This window comes from Glycine max, chromosome 4 (genome assembly GCF_000004515.6).
Source record: "Glycine max cultivar Williams 82 chromosome 4, Glycine_max_v4.0, whole genome shotgun sequence".
NCBI lineage: Eukaryota > Viridiplantae > Streptophyta > Magnoliopsida > Fabales > Fabaceae > Glycine > Glycine max.
Window position 1 is genome coordinate 983017 of NC_016091.4, and position 18434 is coordinate 1001450.

The 18434-nt window shown below is 33.9% G+C and overlaps 2 protein-coding genes and 1 non-coding gene across 3 annotated transcripts; all 3 read left to right on the forward strand.

Moving 5' to 3' along the window:
* Positions 1 to 2161: 2161 nt before the first annotated feature.
* LOC100810568 (glucan endo-1,3-beta-D-glucosidase) lies at positions 2162 to 7228 on the forward strand. The gene is made up of 5 exons (XM_003522899.5): positions 2162 to 2641; positions 2814 to 3478; positions 5395 to 5721; positions 5830 to 6106; positions 6978 to 7228. The coding sequence occupies exons 1-5, from the start codon at positions 2569 to 2571 to the stop codon at positions 7013 to 7015; spliced, it is 1380 nt and encodes a 459-aa protein (XP_003522947.1). The 5' UTR covers positions 2162 to 2568; the 3' UTR covers positions 7016 to 7228.
* Positions 7229 to 9145: 1917 nt separating this feature from the next.
* On the forward strand, positions 9146 to 9217 carry TRNAE-UUC (transfer RNA glutamic acid (anticodon UUC)). Its single transcript has one exon. It is a non-coding gene; the product is annotated as a tRNA-Glu (tRNA).
* A 2115-nt stretch (positions 9218 to 11332) lies between these two features.
* On the forward strand, positions 11333 to 16919 carry LOC100811645 (guanine nucleotide-binding protein subunit beta-2-like). Its single transcript, NM_001253962.2, has 6 exons — positions 11333 to 11500; positions 11583 to 11677; positions 13167 to 13591; positions 13985 to 14342; positions 15871 to 15984; positions 16598 to 16919. Exons 1-6 carry the CDS (start codon positions 11395 to 11397, stop codon positions 16631 to 16633), a joined length of 1134 nt encoding a protein of 377 aa, NP_001240891.1. The 5' UTR covers positions 11333 to 11394; the 3' UTR covers positions 16634 to 16919.
* The last annotated feature ends 1515 nt before the right edge of the window (positions 16920 to 18434 follow it).

Below are 18434 nucleotides of genomic sequence, written 5' to 3' on the forward strand. Positions count from 1 at the left end.
GAAATCTCAGTGTAATTTGTTGTAAAGAAAAATGACCACTACCTTTCTATTGCAAACCATACACAATGGGCTCATTTGAACTGGCCCATTACAACTGCTTTTCAACTGTAAGTAGTTCATAAAATTTGACTGTTAGATCACACTCCAATGGTGATATGATTTTTTTCTCTATATACGGTTACCTAATTAAAAAGCAAGTAATGGAGTTGTTCCTGTTATGTTTAATGTTCCATTGAAAAGTACTTTATTACACGTTTATCTAGAAATATAAGATGCTTCTTTGCATATGTTCGAAAATTTGTGTCAATGAAAAATCAAATATATTGTCGATCATGACACAAGAATTTTTAATAAATACACAATAAGGCAAGTTATCTCATTACTGAGTTTCCATGTCCTTGACTTTGACTCACTTAATGAACTGGTCGTGAACACTCAACGTGAAATCAATTCAATTTTGTTAAAGAAAGTAATGCCCTTTCAGAAAGGTCCATGCATTCCATTATTCACATCAAATGTGGATGTTGATTAGAAGTCTCGACATGGGCCAAGTTCGGTAGACTGACTTGATTAACTCAATGCTTAAGTTGAGTAAAGGGCTGATGCTAGGTGCACCCAGCATGATTGCTGGTGCACCCAACATTTTTTTAAAATTCCATAAATGCCCCTTGGTGTATTTTCTTATTTAAAAAGGTTGGTGTACAGTGGTTGCCACTGTTGTGATATGCTTAATTAATATCAATCAATAATTGTTGTTGGTAATTTGTGCTAATCACTACTTATATTCTGCTGCATTATTATCAGTAATTGAAAATGGTCCTTAAGTCCTCGTCGCCACACATTCGATGAACATTGAAACTACACATCATCATCCCTCTTTGTATCCTTCTCAACCAGAATCACTCACTCAGCTTCTCTTTTTATAAACTAAACAAGAATATATAGTAGGATGATGCAGAGATTCATAACTGAAAGATCGAAGAAACAATTAACAACGGATTCCACTTGTGAAAAAGGCTCCAGTATCTGCTTACACTCCTCTGCTCCTCCTTCTCATCCTCCTCACCACTACCTTCATCTCTTCCCTCTGGTAATTTATTTACACTTTACACTCGTTTTCTCCATTTACTCTTGATTGCAGTGCTTGAATATGTTGTGCAATGCATGGAGTACTAGTATATATATACCCTTCGATTTCCATTGGATCGAGTCCAAATTATGACCTTAGGATTTTTTAGCCTCTAAGCACTATTGTGTTTGATACGGGGAGTTGTACCATAAATGGTCGACCCAAAGATTGAGTCCAATATTTTGATATAGCATATGTGTACAATTTGGATTTTATTAAGTTGAACTCTAATGAGTTGACCTGATTGACTCACCCATAGCATAGATAATATCCGTATTACTATTAATATCTTGGAAAAAATATAAATTATATTAAACCCAAAATGATACAACAATAAACGGGGCATATCCCGCGGCCAGAGAAAATCAAAAGTCTCCCTAATACAAGAAGACATATATCAAGATGTTAAAACAAATGCAACAGGTGCACTTGTCTATACATAAGAAACTTAATCTTGTTAATAACCTCTATTATAGAAAATTGATAATCTTCAAAAATCAGTTTGTTCCTAGACAGTCAGATGCAGCAGGCTGTAATTTTTATAGTCAGACAATGAAATTTTCCTTGAACACCTGATGTGGATCTGCCCCTAATTAAAGAGTCAGTAATGCGCTGTAAAGAAGTGAAACGCCAACGGAAATGAGTCAAATCACGAATGTGAACCTAAACTTGGAGAGATTTCCTGCAAGAAAAGAACAAATGAGCATTTGACTGAGTCTCATTTGAACATAGAGGATATCTTAATTTTATATCTAAAATATTAAGGGATATAATTCAATCATATCTTACCCTATCATATCATATTTCTTCCGGAATCATAAAAATAAAGAAATGATTATATCTTATCCTAATTAAATAACCTTGTATAACTCAAGCTACACCGGAGAGTAAGGTAAAATACATTTATATACCCCAATTATTGTTAATGACTTGAGCCATATAATAATACATTTTGCATGTCAGCATTTTGTCCATGGCATCCGTACAGTCTTCTAAAACGTCTGGATCAACAAAAAACACACTATCTAAGCAATTTCAAAGTTATTTCAAGGTTAGTCATTTATCCTCTGGCGTCAATACCCAAAAACAAAATAGTGGAATTGTATTGAGTAAGAAATTTCTAAAGCAGCTTTTTCCACAAATGTTTGGTTGAAAGTTTTGAATCGGGTCGTTAAATTTATGAAAGGTATTAATATAAGCATACACGAGTGGGTCTACGTAAAATGGAGGAAACTCAGGAATTGACAAGGACAACATCTACGAGGACCCAAACCAAACAATCCAGCTAATGTGTTTCTACCGTTACAATTCTAATGCATGCCTCTACTCTTGTTATTTTATTTTGTCGGTTTTGCTTTTCCCTTTCTAGCTCCTCTTTATAAGAAGGGATCATCTATTCTTCTTCACTTCAAGATTAGTTTTTGGAGTAACCAAAAGCAATGGCTAATACACCTTCGAATTCTTCAATTCTCCTCTCCCTTTTTCTATTGGCCATCGCCCTCTCCCTCGCTGGTTACTTCAATTCCCTCTCTTTTTTCTTTTTGCAACCGTCACTGTTACTGTTACCTTTTTATGTTTCTTGCTTTCAACAAAAGCTATCTTACTTTTCCCGGAAAAGTGAAACCATAACTGTTTCTCTCCATCTCGATTTCATTAACTTCTTCTTCGCTTCTTGTTCTTGCAGAGTCCCAATCTTTCATCGGAGTAAACTACGGCCAGGTCGCCGACAACCTTCCGGCGCCGGAGGACACGGCCAGCCTCCTCAAATCCACCACCATCGGAAAAGTCCGTCTCTACGGCGCCGATCCCGCCATCATCAAGGCCCTCGCCAACTCCGGCATCGGAATCGTCATCGGCGCCTCCAACGGCGACATTGCGAGTCTCGCCGGCGATCCCAACGCGGCCACCCAGTGGGTTAACGCGAACGTCTTGCCCTACTACCCGGCGAGCAACATCACTCTGATCACCGTCGGAAACGAGATTTTGACCTTAGCCGACCAGGGTCTTAAGTCGCAGCTCGTCCCGGCGATGCGAAATGTCCAAAATGCCCTCGGCGCGGCCTCGCTCGGCGGCAAGATCAAGGTCTCCACAGTGCACTCGATGGCCGTGTTGACTCAGTCGGACCCGCCCTCGTCCGGGTTGTTCAACCCGGCGCTGCAAGACACGCTCAAACAGCTGCTGGCGCTACTCAAGGACAACAAATCGCCGTTCACGATCAACCCGTACCCGTTTTTCGCTTACCAGAGCGACCCGAGACCTGAAACGCTGGCGTTTTGCCTCTTCCAGCCCAACTCGGGCCGGGTCGACTCGGGCAACGGGAAGCTTTACACCAACATGTTCGATGCTCAGGTCAGTAGCAATGTTTCTCTGTGTCTTCGGTTTTAGTAATAATAATTTTTTAATGACAAAGTTGACGTGGGAGTCAACTAAAGACAAGCATCCTCTGTTTTCTACTTTCTACATTCCACCCACGTGGCTACAGTATTCGCCCTTTGATTTCATGATATGTTCATGATTTAAAATCTAACCAAATACATTGATAAGCTTGTCTTTCACAGCCTTCACATTTATAAAAAAGAATTAAGGTAGCGTCGGATAGGGAAAAAGTTTTTTTATATTCGGAAATTATGTTACGTGATATTCTTATTAATTATTTTAGTTATTTATTACATCAATAAGAATAATTTGATATTTTTATTGTAATAAAAAAATTAAATTCAAAAAATTAAGATTCACACTTCCTTAATAGGAAAATTTTTGTGAAAAACTTATAAAAAATCATTTTCAAAAAATATTATTTATCAGGAATTTTATTTTTTTAGAACGAATATTAAACATGAAAAAGTAAAATTTTGAACCCAAGATTTGCAAGAAATTCAAAATTTCTCCCCCAATCAATCACCTCCTAAAGGTTAAACATGTACTTATACATATATTTAAAAAAATAATCAATCATCTCCTAAAGGTTAAACATGTACTTATACATATATTTTAATATTATTTTTTATTAGTACAGTTAATAGTTAATAATCCATGCTAATTTCACTTTCGCGTATTTTTCGGCGCTAAATGCTGCTACTACCATTTGTCTTAAAGTTAACTAGAATTTATTTTAATAAAATTAACTTTAAACCGTTACGCTTACACAAATTAATGTTAAAATGTATGGATGATGGGAGGAATTGAATATTTTTGTAAGACTTGGGTCTCCACAAAGGTGTTGAATCTTGATTCTTGAAGTTACGGTGACACAAATTTATATTTTTTATCCAATGACGTGATCATTTTGCTCAGCTTGTTTTTTTTTCTTCCTGTTATTAATGTAGCGATGATTAATATAATATGATGATGGCGATTACTTTCCAATTTTCAAATTGAAAGTCATTTGATTGGGCTACATGCATGACTTAATAGGTTGTTTAACCATTTAAATTTTTTCCGTGCTGCTGCAACGAGAGAGTAATGTTGTTTATACAACAAGTTGATTCACAATATTTAACCATTTAATAATTATTTTATAAATTAAATTATTATTGTTATTTTGAGTTATTTTATCGGGAAGTATGTTTCAGTAGAGTTTAGATGATTTGAACTTTCCGTGTTAAACTAGAAAGTAGACGTAGTTACTAATACGTATGTAAGATTGTGTACAATTGTCAATAATAGATTTGCGTTAGTAGGAAATATGTATGACTTGATATGTCTAAGCAAAGAAAATTTTGAGGAGGATTCTGGATTTTTACCCCGGTGTCATTTGTCATAACTCAAAATAAGAGTGGATTCATTCTTATCTGTGTGTAGTTGAGTAATAATAGTGCATACCCTCACTCACACTTTTATTGGAGACAGGCTGGCTACGCATAATGTGATCACAAAACCAAGTCCTTCCAAAGTTTCAATAATTGTTGGGCATAGTAGATAAAGAAAATGGGTCACAGTGAGTGAGTGAATATGGTAGATTGGTAGGTAAACCCTTGTCCTTTTTTTTTCTTTTTTTGATCTCATGGAATAAAAATTAAGAAAAAATTTCAATGTCTGGGAATAACTTTGTTCTCCCAACAACCTACCACTAGGTCCAATTGCCCTTTTGATTTAAGCATATGCAATAACTAATTTAACCCAAACTCTAGTCTTTAGTGGCCTCAAATTCAAATAGCAAAATTTGGTAGGTGCACACATGCATTATGGTGCTAATTAAATAAAAATGGAAGGCCTTTAATAGTGGCGTAAATCTTTTGTATTTTGGGTTTTGAATGTTTGAGCAGGTTGATGCTGTACATTCTGCTTTGAGTGCCATGGGATTCCAGGACGTGGAGATTGTGGTTGCTGAGACTGGATGGCCCTCACGTGGTGACAGCAACGAATTGGGACCCAGTGTTGAAAATGCAAAGGCCTATAACGGGAACCTGATTTCTCATCTTAGATCATTGGTTGGGACACCTTTGATGCCTGGGAAGTCTGTGGACACTTACATTTTTGCACTCTATGATGAGGATCTCAAACAAGGCCCAGGATCTGAGCGTGCATTTGGTATGTTCAAAACTGATCGCACCGTGTCGTACGACGTTGGATTAACCAAGTCTAGCCAGCAGGTGAGGAAAATGCTACTACTATTTGAATGTCTGTCTTAAAAGGTTCATAAGATATTTGAATGATTTTTGGTAACATGTAGTAATGTAGCCTTATTTGTGTGTCCGCAGACTCCATCAACTAGTCCAACAACTCCAGCACCTAAAACTGCTGGATGGTGTATACCCAAAGCTGGAGTTTCTGATGCTCAGTTGCAGGCCAATATTGACTACGCCTGTAGCCAAGGTATAGATTGCGGGCCAATTCAACCAGGAGGCGCTTGTTTTGAGCCTAACACAGTAGCATCCCATGCTGCATATTCCATGAATCTATACTACCAAACTTCTGGCAAAAATCAATGGAACTGTGATTTCTCTCAATCAGCAACACTCACATCCCAAAATCCAAGTAAGTTTTCTAAATGTCACTCTCTATTGTTGATTAAAATTTATTAGAAATTACAAATTGTTGATTAAAATTTATTAGAAATTACAAAATGTGTTGCTAACCCTTATTCTTTTATTTTAATGATACAATTGTTTAATCATTCAGGCTTAATCCAAAATGAAAAACTAGCCATTAGAAGTGCAACTGGATAGACATTGTCTTTGCTGGCAAAAACAATAGCCATTTGATGGGAATAAGTTGATAGTTAAAAGTAGTAATATTCTTTATATTTTGATGGGAATAGAATCGGGAGAAAAGATAACATTCTTTGCTGGCAAAAACGTGTGATGCTTAAGTTACCAAAAGCCATTTGGCAAAAGTAGTACTATTCTTTATATTTTGATAGAGGGCCTATAAAATAATTTTAATAAGTAAAAATTAAATAATAGGTTCTAGGTAATCCAACAACAACTGTTCTTTTCCGGGCTAACATTGAGGGCATAAAGGTCACAACACAATTTTTCATTAAGGTTATACTTGTCAACATATACGTTTTTTTTTAAAGGTGACTGGTTGGAAAAATTAGAAAACACAAAAACCAACCACATGCCACAAAACACTGCTTCATAGTAGATCACTTAAAGTCACAGTTCCAACCTAGAAGTCATCTTTATATATTGGGTCTATGTCAAAAGACTATAGCTTTTGATATTTTAGGTGACGTTTGTTTGGTGGAAAATGATTGGAAATTGAATTATATAATATAGGCTTTTAGCTTTGTGCTTTATGGCAGTTGTTCTGGTTTCTAATCGATGGCATGGCAAGGAGATGATGCTGTAAGTTCCTATCGCATAATTGTCGGTTGTCTAACTCGATTTCCTCCTCTTCGTAGGTTACAATGCTTGCATTTACACTGGTGGGAGCACCTGAAAACAGAGGCTTTAGCTTGATGATGTTAACTAATAAATTTTGTGGATAGAGAGGTGTATCTTTAGAATTAAATTAATGAATAAGGGCTTATACTCTGCCCTCTTTTAGTTATAGGCTTTCGATTTTATATAGCTTTAATTGTAGAGCCATTCCGATTCTGGTTGTGTATGATATCCACTTTTTAGTGTGGCAATCCACAATTGTTTTCTTTAATTTTACGATTCCAATCCCTCCCATTTTTTAAATGTTAAATATTCTTTCGGCCATATAGTTCCAAAAGCGATTATGCCGTACACGACTTAACCATTTCTTGTAATTTATTTGAAATATACTAATTTTGGTAATTTTTTTTGAAAAAAATTACCCCCAAAATATAAAAAAACCCGCTACATGAAAAATGGCATTACTTTGCATGTGGTAGTAAATATACAAAGGTAGTTGAACAGTGAGTATTGCTAGGTAACGAGAGTATTTTAGGATTTCTATTCAATAAATTTTATTTTCATTATATATATAAAAATATAACTTTCTACCTTCTCTTGTTGGAATAAAACTATGAAGACATGAAAATGTGTTTTTTTGAGAATAAAATATATTTTCATAACTATCTAATAAATGACATGAAATAAACACCTTTTTAAGATAATCTTGATGATTGAAATATTAAATATCAAGTTATGCTTGGATTTTAACTAGTTATTCATTAGCTAGTGAAAGTTAAGCAATAGAAAGATAAGATGATTTTGTTTGATTATTAAGTTATTGTCCTCATGTTTTTGTGTAAGGAGATATAGTCCAAAAATATTTAAGTGTAAAGTGTAATTTATTCTTTTAGGTCAAACATTAGAGTTTACACAGGAGTGCGTTGCAACTTACGAATCTAATATTCTTACAAGGGTTTATCATATTTAATTTTTCTATTGCTTCGAGATCCCGAAACACATATTATCGACATTTAAGGTTATTTACCCGCTAAAGATTGATGACGTGCATAATGAGATGCTTGACTGATAGCATAGGGACATCGATTGATATCCAAGAGACACCTCAAGAGTGAAAACTGATAAAGAAGATAAAAAGAATACATAGTCTCACAATCTCGACGAATGCACAATTACGTAAAAAAATTGAAATGTGATCCTCCTTTGTACAACCAAGAAGGCTGAAGGAGTACTAACTATGTTAATATTACAATTAGTTATTTTTAGAATTTTGGAATATAGTAAATTTTTCTCCTAAACCGTTGTTTATGATCTTGTATAGATGCTGTGCTGTAAATATCGCGAGGTTTCTTGCAAAGATGCAGTAGTGACAACGGATACAATATTCCTTATGAGAAATTGATAAATTGTGTTGTAATCTATCGAAACAAATCTCGGTGACGTTGTGACAAGAGATTGTAGAAGCTGAAACTAAAAGATAGGGTCTTCAAAACCAGTCTAAATCATTTGTAAACCACCAAATCAATTAAAAAATAATAAAAAATAATTTAAATTGAAAATCACAAAAATAAAAAATCTAAAAAATTGTATATCTTTTATGGTTTGCTTCAATTTTTAATTATTTTTAAAATTTGAACCAAATCAAATAAATCACATATTATAATTATATTAATTTTTATTGTCATAATTAATAATAACTATTGAATAATTTATTAGTTTTCATTTGTTTTATAATTAATATATATATATATATATATATATATATATATATATATTTTACTTTCACATATTAAAAAGGATGTACTAATAATCTTAAATATCAAGAGTGAAGCACTATTATTATGTTACAAAAAGAGTTTATAATATTGTTTTATATTAATACTAAATAGAAGATAATAATTTTTATTTAAAATATGTTAAATAAAATTTATTTTTAAAATTATATAACATATATAATAATTATATAAATTTAGTTGATAGATTTAAATTATGATAATAGATTAAAAAAATAAAAAATTATGAAATTAAACCAAGTCAAACCATAAAAAATTAATTGATTTGAATTTAATGTTATATTTGAAAGGAACAAAATGGGATTGGGAATACCTTTAGTAAAAGGTTTGGAATGGAGCTAGATGATATTGATTACTTTGTATTTATATAAAATCATCGACTGTATGTTCAGTTATCCGTTGTCGTCCAGCGGTTAGGATATCTGGCTTTCACCCAGGAGACCCGGGTTCGATTCCCGGCAACGGAAATTTTAAATTTTAAAAAGTTTGTAATTTTTTAATTGTTTTTTTATATGCTGCTAACCGTGAATACAGACAGGTTCGCGAGGTCCAGCAGCAAATATGACTGTGAGGGTGACTTGGCCTCGACAAGTGGTCCTAAGATAAAAATGCCAGATTTTGATTCAAACGAAGCTGAAGATTGGAATAATACAACATATTCTATCAATCTTGTTCTTGTTCAAATCACACTGATTGATAATATTAATATATATGACCCAGATAACAAATTAAAGGATCATTGCTGGACCCTCAAACTGCATGAGTTCGTGATTTGCTATGGCAACGCTTGAAAAAGAAACATTAATGAGTTCCTTAACTATGGCAAAATTCAGTTAAATGAGTTAATTTGATGCTTTCTCTTGCAGCAATGGGAGTGAAATGGAAAGCTCATGCGTATATACCTGATCCAGATTCTGCAGGCTAGCTAGGACATTAATTACATATTGACTACGTTGTGGTGAAGGTCTAAAGAAATTAAAAACCATTTGGAAATTAATGGAAGATTTGAAATAAAATCGTCTAACCAACAACCTCTGATCAGAGGAAGATTTGAAATCAAACAATGTCATCAATCGCATCTTCTACAAAATAAAAGTAAGGTACGGAAAATTCGTTACTGTATTTACATAGTGGAATTAGGTGAGGCACTCGATCACTTGGTTTGAGACTGGCCCAGCACAGCAATTGTCTTTTTCAAGCTACGAAATTAGGTAAAGTTGATGACAGCATGCAGTAGCTTTGGATTCGAGTTCAACGTTTTCATCTTATGTACTGCAACGTTATATATCTAGCATGCATGCAGGTTCTTGCATATATATCTTGAGCAGGCAGGGATGGAATTAGTACTTTTTCACTAACTGGGGGTCAAAATAGAATGGTAAAAAACTTATAATTAAACTAGACATGTTAAAAAACGAAATTTTATTTAGATAAAACTCCGCTCTTTTATACTATTAAATTTATCTTCTTTTTTTTTTTTTGAAGTGTTTGCATAGTAATTCAACTAGCAATGATATCGGGTGGAGAGTGATTAGGGAGATCAGGAGATTGATGAGCTCTTTCATGAGAATTCGCATTTGTCATATTTATTGTGAAGGAAACTCGTGTGGATGCTTTGATCAATTCTGCTTCTGATTTTAGAGAGTGATTTTAGAATTCGCATTAGGTCTACTATATTTATCTACTACAATATTAATATCAATTTTTTAAAATAATTTTGATCACTCAATATATTTCATTAATTTTTTTTAAGACAGCCATTTAATTTGGTTTTTATATACAGAAGAAGCTTGCTTGTAATTTAACAGGGGTCTTTTTACAAGCATAGTCAAATGAAAAAGGTTGTGTTAGGAAGACATACTAGAAGATTGTGTACAAAATTGGTAGGTTTTACTTATAATTTTATACTTTTTAATAAATTTTTATTAATAATAAAAATTGTGTTAAAAAGATGTATTAGAAGATTTATTATGTAGTTTAACACCACCAAACATTCATAGTTCCTGTCAATCTTTATATAAAATATATAGTTAACCTTTATTATTTTTTTAAATTGAAAATTTTAATTATGTACCATATAAAAATTAATCAAAACTATAAATAAGTGATAATGTCGAATAATTAATGTCTCATGTTAAAAGATTATATTCAAATTAGTACTCCTATTTGAATGATATGGCGTTGATGACGCATAAGAGTTATTTTTTAGGACTTAAATATTATTTTTTCTTTTATAATTTTTTTATTATATTTTGAATCCTATATATTAAGTTTTTTAAATTTTAATTCCTATAGTTTATTTCGTTGATTTTTTTCCTATAAATTTCTGTCCATCCTACCGAGTACAGGGATATTAATGCTAAAGAAACAAAACACATATTTTTAATAATTTTTTTTCTTTAAAATAAAGAAATATGTAAAGCGGGAGTTTATTTATCTATGGTTTAAAGTGAATACATAAAAAAAAAAAGAATACAGATATTTAAATTATTTTTCCTAAAGTGGGCCCGGCGTACTGTTTCTCATTGTTGTTGTTCTTGGTCTTACAATTGAATTTATTTAGGAAGCATGGTGCATGCAGCGGAACATGTAGTAGAATAGAAGAGAAGAGAAGATTGTTAATTGAAGCAGAGGAAGACCTAACATGTCCGTTACGGAGCTGAAGGAGCGTCACTTGGCGGCGACGGAAACCGTCAACAGTCTCAGGGAGCGCTTGAAGGAGAGGCGTCTTTCATTGCTCGATACAGATAGTAAGTGCACTGCACAGTTTCGTCTTAGATCTCTCTTTCTCTGAACTCACGAACTTTCTTTTTCTTTCTGTTATATATATAGTTGCTGGCTACGCCAGGTCTCAAGGTAGATCCCCTGTCACCTTTGGTCCCACCGATCTCGTTTGTTGTAGAACTCTCCAGGGTCATGCGGGAAAGGTATTCAATTCACTATTTTGTTTTATTATTTACGGGGATTACCTTCTCATCCGTTCGCATTCCTTCACTGTAACTTATTCAACTTTTCATTTAGGTGCTTGTGCAAAGCCTTAGGAATTCAAAATGAATTAGGTCAGCGATTAAAATTGAATCCCGTGCAAGGTTGTTAACTTGTTTCTGTTCTAGTCACGTAACCCTCACGCTATCAGTCTCAAGATCTTCTATTATGATTATCAGTCCATTCAACTTTGTGTTGTGTTCTGCTTCTGCCGAATGCCTATCCATTTGGATGTTAGGGGAATTAATCAATAAGTGTGTGTGTGTGTGTGTGTGTGTGTGTGGATTAGCTTTCAATTCAAGGCCAAAACAACAAATAGTTGCTTCAACTTTTTCAATTTTTCGCCATGGTTTTGGGTGTTAGAATTGATTCTAGGAGATATCCAAACTCACTATAAGCAAAGGAGGGAGCGGTTACTTGCATCTTGGAGGGATATCTAGTGCGACCACTCCCTCTCCCTTGGTCCAACTAGGTCAGCCTAGGAGATTGGCATTAACTCGGCTCAAAGAGGTTGGTCCAAATCCTGGAGGGTACAGTTGTAAATGAAAAATGATATTAGGGTAAAAAGCATTGTCGTTTTGTTACTATAAGCAAAGCTGTACACCAATGTTTACAGGAATCTTTTTTTGGAGAAAATTTGGTTCAATACACTGTTAGACACTAAACATGAGCACCTCTCCTTGCCAAGATTCAAACCATGGTTTGTCACATTGTGGGGGACTAGGCACTTCTGCTAAAACCAACCTTCGTTGGGCCCTGTGCCAACATTTGCGGCTCAAAATGAAATAATGCGTTGATTATTATGTCTTGATCTTTAATGCGACTCAATAAATTTTGCATTGTATGTTTACACCACATCCACTGCCACGTGCTTGCCAATAAATTTCATTGAAACCAAGGGAGGTGTAGTAAAAAGCAGCAAGAGGAGCATGTAAAGCAACGTGGCCAAGCGATAAAAGAGGAAAAATTATCAGGTGAACCTGGATCGCCATGTGACATATAGTTAAGTGTTATTATTTTTTCCTTGTAAGTTGAAAGTCTTAACCATGTGTCACGAAGATATTGGTTGGGACTTGGATTGGTGGTGGTCCTGGACTAGCTAATAATTTATCCCAGAAGGGGGAATTAGCAAGCCATGCTGGTTGAGGCTTGCGTTGGCACTATAGGTGTGCCATTTTTCATACAGACAAGAAACAAGCACCTTGTTGACAACTGTTAAAAATCAGCTATAAAGCATAGCCATCTAACTTGGTAACTATAATGTTAAGAGGGTAAAATAGTTAGAATTTTTAAATAGAAAATAATAATTGTTGGTTTTTGGACTCATTAAGTCTGAAAAGAATCGAATTGTGTACTTCTCCAATTGCTTCTTCGCTCCAGGTTAACATGGAGAAACAGTATTATTTACTATGTATTCATTTGAATTTGTAGGTGTACTCATTGGATTGGACTTCAGAAAAGAATCGAATTGTTAGTGCATCCCAAGATGGGAGATTGATAGTGTGGAATGCTCTAACAAGCCAGAAAACACATGCCATAAAGCTTCCCTGTGCGTGGGTCATGACCTGTGCTTTCTCCCCAACCGGTCAATCTGTTGCATGTGGGGGCCTTGACAGTGTTTGCTCCCTTTTTAATCTTAATTCCCCCACTGACAGGGATGGGAATCTAGCCGTTTCACGGATGCTTAGTGGACATAAAGGTTATGTTTCCTCTTGTCAGTATGTTCCAGATGAAGATACTCACTTGATTACTGGTTCTGGTGATCAGACATGTGTTTTATGGGATATTACTACTGGCCTTAGAACATCTGTTTTTGGTGGTGAATTTCAGTCTGGACATACTGCAGATGTACTTAGGTATGATAGGAGATTACTGGATTAATTTGAGCCAATACTTATTGTTTTTCATTTCTTGAACACTTACAGCTTATTTGCAACTGAATGGTCCCTTCGGCTTCAAGATGCAAAGCAACTGCATAAATGCTTAATCTGTTTCCTAAAATCTGCACACACACACTAATAAGATTATGAAATCTAAATGGCAGTCAACACACTGGTTAATATTGATCCATAGCATCTTCATATCATATAGAATACTCATGTTCCTCTGCATTGTCAAATAATCTGTTGGATGACGTGCACTTCAAGTTGATTTAATTGCAGTATTATCTAAAACATGATTCAGTTGAATATTATTTGTTTAGTCTTAATTATTTTCTAAGAAAATGTTTTTGCTTTTCCCACCCTCAGCATTTCCATTAATGGATCCAACTCTAGAATGTTTGTATCTGGTTCTTGTGATTCAACTGCCCGATTGTGGGACACTCGTGTGGCAAGCCGAGCAGTGCAGACATTTCATGGGCACCAGGGGGATGTTAATACTGTCAAATTCTTTCCTGATGGAAATAGATTTGGAACTGGCTCAGATGATGGAACTTGCCGATTGTTTGACATTAGGACCGGCCACCAACTACAAGTATATCATCGGCAACATGGGGACAATGAAGCTGCACATGTGACCTCCATTGCATTCTCCATGTCTGGAAGACTTCTTTTTGCTGGATATACAAATGGTGATTGCTATGTTTGGGACACTTTGTTGGCAAAGGTAAACTGGTGCTTTATTGTAATGTAAAAAACAGTAGGGCTCTTTCTTTCTGCTCACAGCCTGGTTCCTTGGTTAAATCCAGCTTCACTTTTTAACCAAACATATACAATTGCTTATTTTTAGTGTGAATTGTTTTACTTACATAATAAAAGAAATAGGTAAATGATGTTTCTGATAATGAGGATTTGCCTTGAATGGGGGAACAAATTTATAAACATCGTCTTTAATTCCTAATAATAAATTGGTTAATTTGGTTTTACTTTACATATAATATGGGGATTTGTTTTTGTTTCACTTTGTTTCTTGTTCAATAGATTTTCAATATTTCAGCATGTGGTGATTTTGTGTAGAAAGAGTGATTGAGGGTGTACTCTACCCTGCAAAATCATAATAGGTTCAAAAGGTGTTTATCTTGCTTAAAAATTGGTGCCTGTAACTTTATGAAATTCTTATTTGGTTAAATTAATAATTTCTTCCCTACATATAACACCATTTCTTGTTGTAGTTCCTTCATTAAAAAAACAATATGGTTTGGTTCTTACATTAAAAAACATTTACAAGTCAGTTTCTACCATTTGCTGAAGTTATAATGCTGGTAGATTTTGCCGAGTTGTCTTTTTATGTAGGCATCAAAGATTCAGTATGTAGAGATTTTTTTTATTTTGTATTAATGCAGAGGCCAAAACGAAGTATAGAGTGTTTGCGTGTAGGGATTAAAATGAAAAGCAGTGTCAGGTATAGGAACTAACTTTTCAAGTTACCTTGCCAACTCAGCAAAAATTAACACTGTTATGACTTCAGCAAATGATAATGACTGATTGGTAAAAAAAAATTTCATGTAAGGATCAAAATGTAGGATTTTTTCATTAAGGATTAAAACAAAAATGATGTCATATGTAAATAAAGACCAAATTATTAATTTAGGCTTATTTTCATATCAATATCAATGCCTTGGGGTGTGGAGCAGTTATTTTCCTTTACATGTTACTATATCTAAGAACTGTGGTAGATGTCACAAAATTGGCTCCTTGAATTGGGTGTTGTGTTTTTTGTTTTATAGGTAACTCAATTAGGTCTAGTTATTATGAATGTCAGAATATTGGATCTTATGGTTTTGAGAGGTTTGGCTTCTTTGTCTAAAGACATTACCTAATACACGACCTTGCTTTGCGGGTCAGTAAAAAAGAGTCAATATGAATGTTTTGAAGTGATTGATTGAGGTTTTTCTTATTTTGGAAAAAAGGCAAGGCAAAGGAAGTTGAAAAAGAGTTCCAACTTGGATTAAATTGTGCAGAGCGGCACTATATGAAATCTTTGACTTCCAGCAGTTGACACTCATGCATGTTGTGTGCACACACACTCAAAGAAAAGGAGAGAACTGACCAGAAACAAATTTCTTTTTAGACGTTGCTTTTTGCCTCATTAATTTGTACTTGTTCATGTACTTATATCTATTGCTACTTTTGTGACCATTCATATCCAAACATGCACTACGATTAACAACACCTGTTTCTTCGTTTTATTGCAGGTGGTCTTGAATTTAGGATCTCTTCAAAACACTCATGAGGGCAGGATCAGCTGTTTAGGTTTGTCAGCTGATGGAAGTGCCTTGTGTACAGGAAGTTGGGATACAAACTTAAAGGTGAGCATGCATTTTGGCTTGATTTAGAAGCTTATGGGTTATGTGTGTGACACATAGAAGATATACCAATTTTGGAGGTTAGCTTCTATGTTGGTTGATTTTTTTCATGTTCTTTAAAGTCACTTGGATAATTATATTTGTCTTGTTGGCTTACAATCTTTCATTTATTTCTAATGTTAAAAAAAAAAAAAGAATTAGGATTTAAGCCAGAAAACGCAATAAATTGACAGATCACATAGGAGCTTATAGAAAACATGTATTGAGATGAAGTTCAAAACTTGATTGCTTTAGGACTTATTCTTAGGCAATGGTAAAATCCTTGAACAAGACCATTTTCTTGTGCTGGAATCACATTTTTCATCATCCTGTGGTCCTTATCATTTAACCACTGGTATTGGCTGCTTAATTAGCGATGTTGCTGAAACTTTTTCTTTTACCAATATTGTCTTGACACTGGCAGCAATAATCAGTGGATATCGTATCAATTGTATCCTTGAGTATTAATTTATGTGGAAGTTATTGGTTAAATTCATGGGATATGGTGTTTCCCGTGTGCCTTTTCTCACTTGGAAAATCTAGGTGTTAGTTTGACATAATTATTTGCTTCTTGCAGATATGGGCATTTGGAGGGTATAGGAGGGTGAATTGAGCCCTTAAGGGGGGGCAAAGTCTTTTTTTTACCACCTTTGTCTAGGCCTCTCCTTTCACTGTATTGTGGTTCAGTACAACCCAATAGCGATGCTTTCGATGGTGAATGTGAAGAAAAATTGGAAGCCAAAGGCTATATATAGCCTTTAACAATGGAACTAGTGCGGCGGTTTTTTTCTCCCCGTACCTATTGGTCCGTGTATGTGATCTAGTAGTTTTTCCATTGTACTCATCGCTTTGATACCTGTATCTTGAACCAAAATGAAGGACTGTTTACTTTCTTGTCACACCAATTTTATTTGAAGACATTACAACTTAGTAAGATCGACCTACTTCACCTGCCTCAAACCGCAGTGAAGAATGATGGAGTGACAGACAAAGGGAGCTAAATGAGTTTGCTGAGGTCGTCGAGTTAAAAAGTGAAAAACTTAATGTTCATAACCTTATAAATAGCGAACCAGACGATAGATTTTGCTTGAAATATTTATACATGAGAACGACAATTACATTATTGAATCTTCTTGTGGAGTTTTTTTTTTTTGGCGGTCTAGGATATTTGAAGTGAAAAAGGATTTTTGGATTAGTGATGAAAAAAAGTTGAAGGTGAAGTTATTTGGAAAAATGAAGATAAAATATAAGGCAAGAGGATGAGAGCCTTCATTACTTAACTCTTTTATTTTCCTTATATAATATGGGGTGCACTTGATGAAGCCAAAACTTCCGAATTATGAAATTGATTATGTTTTTCGTATTAATTTTTCCCTACACATAAATAGGTGTCTTTGGATTATGTGGCACCTCTCATTTCTTCTTCGCGTCTTCATTTCCTTCTCTGTTTTTTACATCTCCCATTTCTTCTATACACCTTTTAAAAGAATGAGATACGACTATCCTTATTTTTGTTCAATTTTCTTCTTACTATGTAATTGCTTTTCTAATTATTATTTTTTTCCTAGAGATTCGTTTCATTATAATGTCGAATGTGCTTGATCACAATGCATGCCCATGTTCCACACGCACACACCGCTTATGGTTCCGATTCCAGTGCTTTGATATTTTGACATGCATGATGCATAGTTGTTCCCAGTTAGTATTCCTTCACGCTCCCTCAATCAATTGTCAATGATATTTCCCCAAATTAATACAATTCTTACCATCTGTCTCCACTCATTACTTGAACGGGTTACGACAAAAATTAATGGCAAGAAATATTTTCAAATAGCTTCGGAATAAAAATTCCTATTATTTGGTTCAGTTTAAATAATTGATTTTAGATTTGAGTTAAAGTAAAATAATTTGATTGTAAATACTGCTTATATCTTTTTAAAAATTATTTTTAAAAGTAATGTTAAAGTGATATTTTTAAAATAAAACATTTTAAAAACATTATCCAGGGTATTAAAAATAAATTTAAAGGGATAAATCTTTTAAAACATTGTTTTTATTGTAAATAGTATTTTATTACAAAACATAATCCAGGGTATTTATTAAAGAGAAATTTATTCTTACAAAACGTTACTTGTGAATATTTTTTGTAACCATTTTTAAAAGTAATTTTCTTAGAAAATTTTATTTTTCAAAAAATTATTTTTTAAGGAAGGATGTAGAATAAGAATAATATGAAAATTAAAAAAAATATAATATATTCTATTTAGTCTTTTTCCAAGCGATAGAAGGAAATATTAGTTTTATTCTATTTTTTAAAAATATTCAAATAACAGAATAATATTTTTGTTCCATTTAATTTGAATCCATCTTGTCTTTCAATTTATTCTGTATCATTCGACTTTAAAACCTAATTA

Coding starts and splice junctions, on each gene's coding strand:
- LOC100810568 (XM_003522899.5), top strand. CDS start 2,569: ATGGCTAATACACCTTCGAATTCTTCAATTCTCCTCTCCCTTTTTCTA. Junction 3,479..5,394: donor CCAACATGTTCGATGCTCAG/GTCAGTAGCAAT, acceptor ATGTTTGAGCAG/GTTGATGCTGTACATTCTGC. Junction 5,722..5,829: donor TAACCAAGTCTAGCCAGCAG/GTGAGGAAAATG, acceptor GTGTGTCCGCAG/ACTCCATCAACTAGTCCAAC.
- LOC100811645 (NM_001253962.2), top strand. CDS start 11,395: ATGTCCGTTACGGAGCTGAAGGAGCGTCACTTGGCGGCGACGGAAACC. Junction 14,343..15,870: donor GGGACACTTTGTTGGCAAAG/GTAAACTGGTGC, acceptor GTTTTATTGCAG/GTGGTCTTGAATTTAGGATC. Junction 15,985..16,597: donor GTTGGGATACAAACTTAAAG/GTGAGCATGCAT, acceptor TGCTTCTTGCAG/ATATGGGCATTTGGAGGGTA.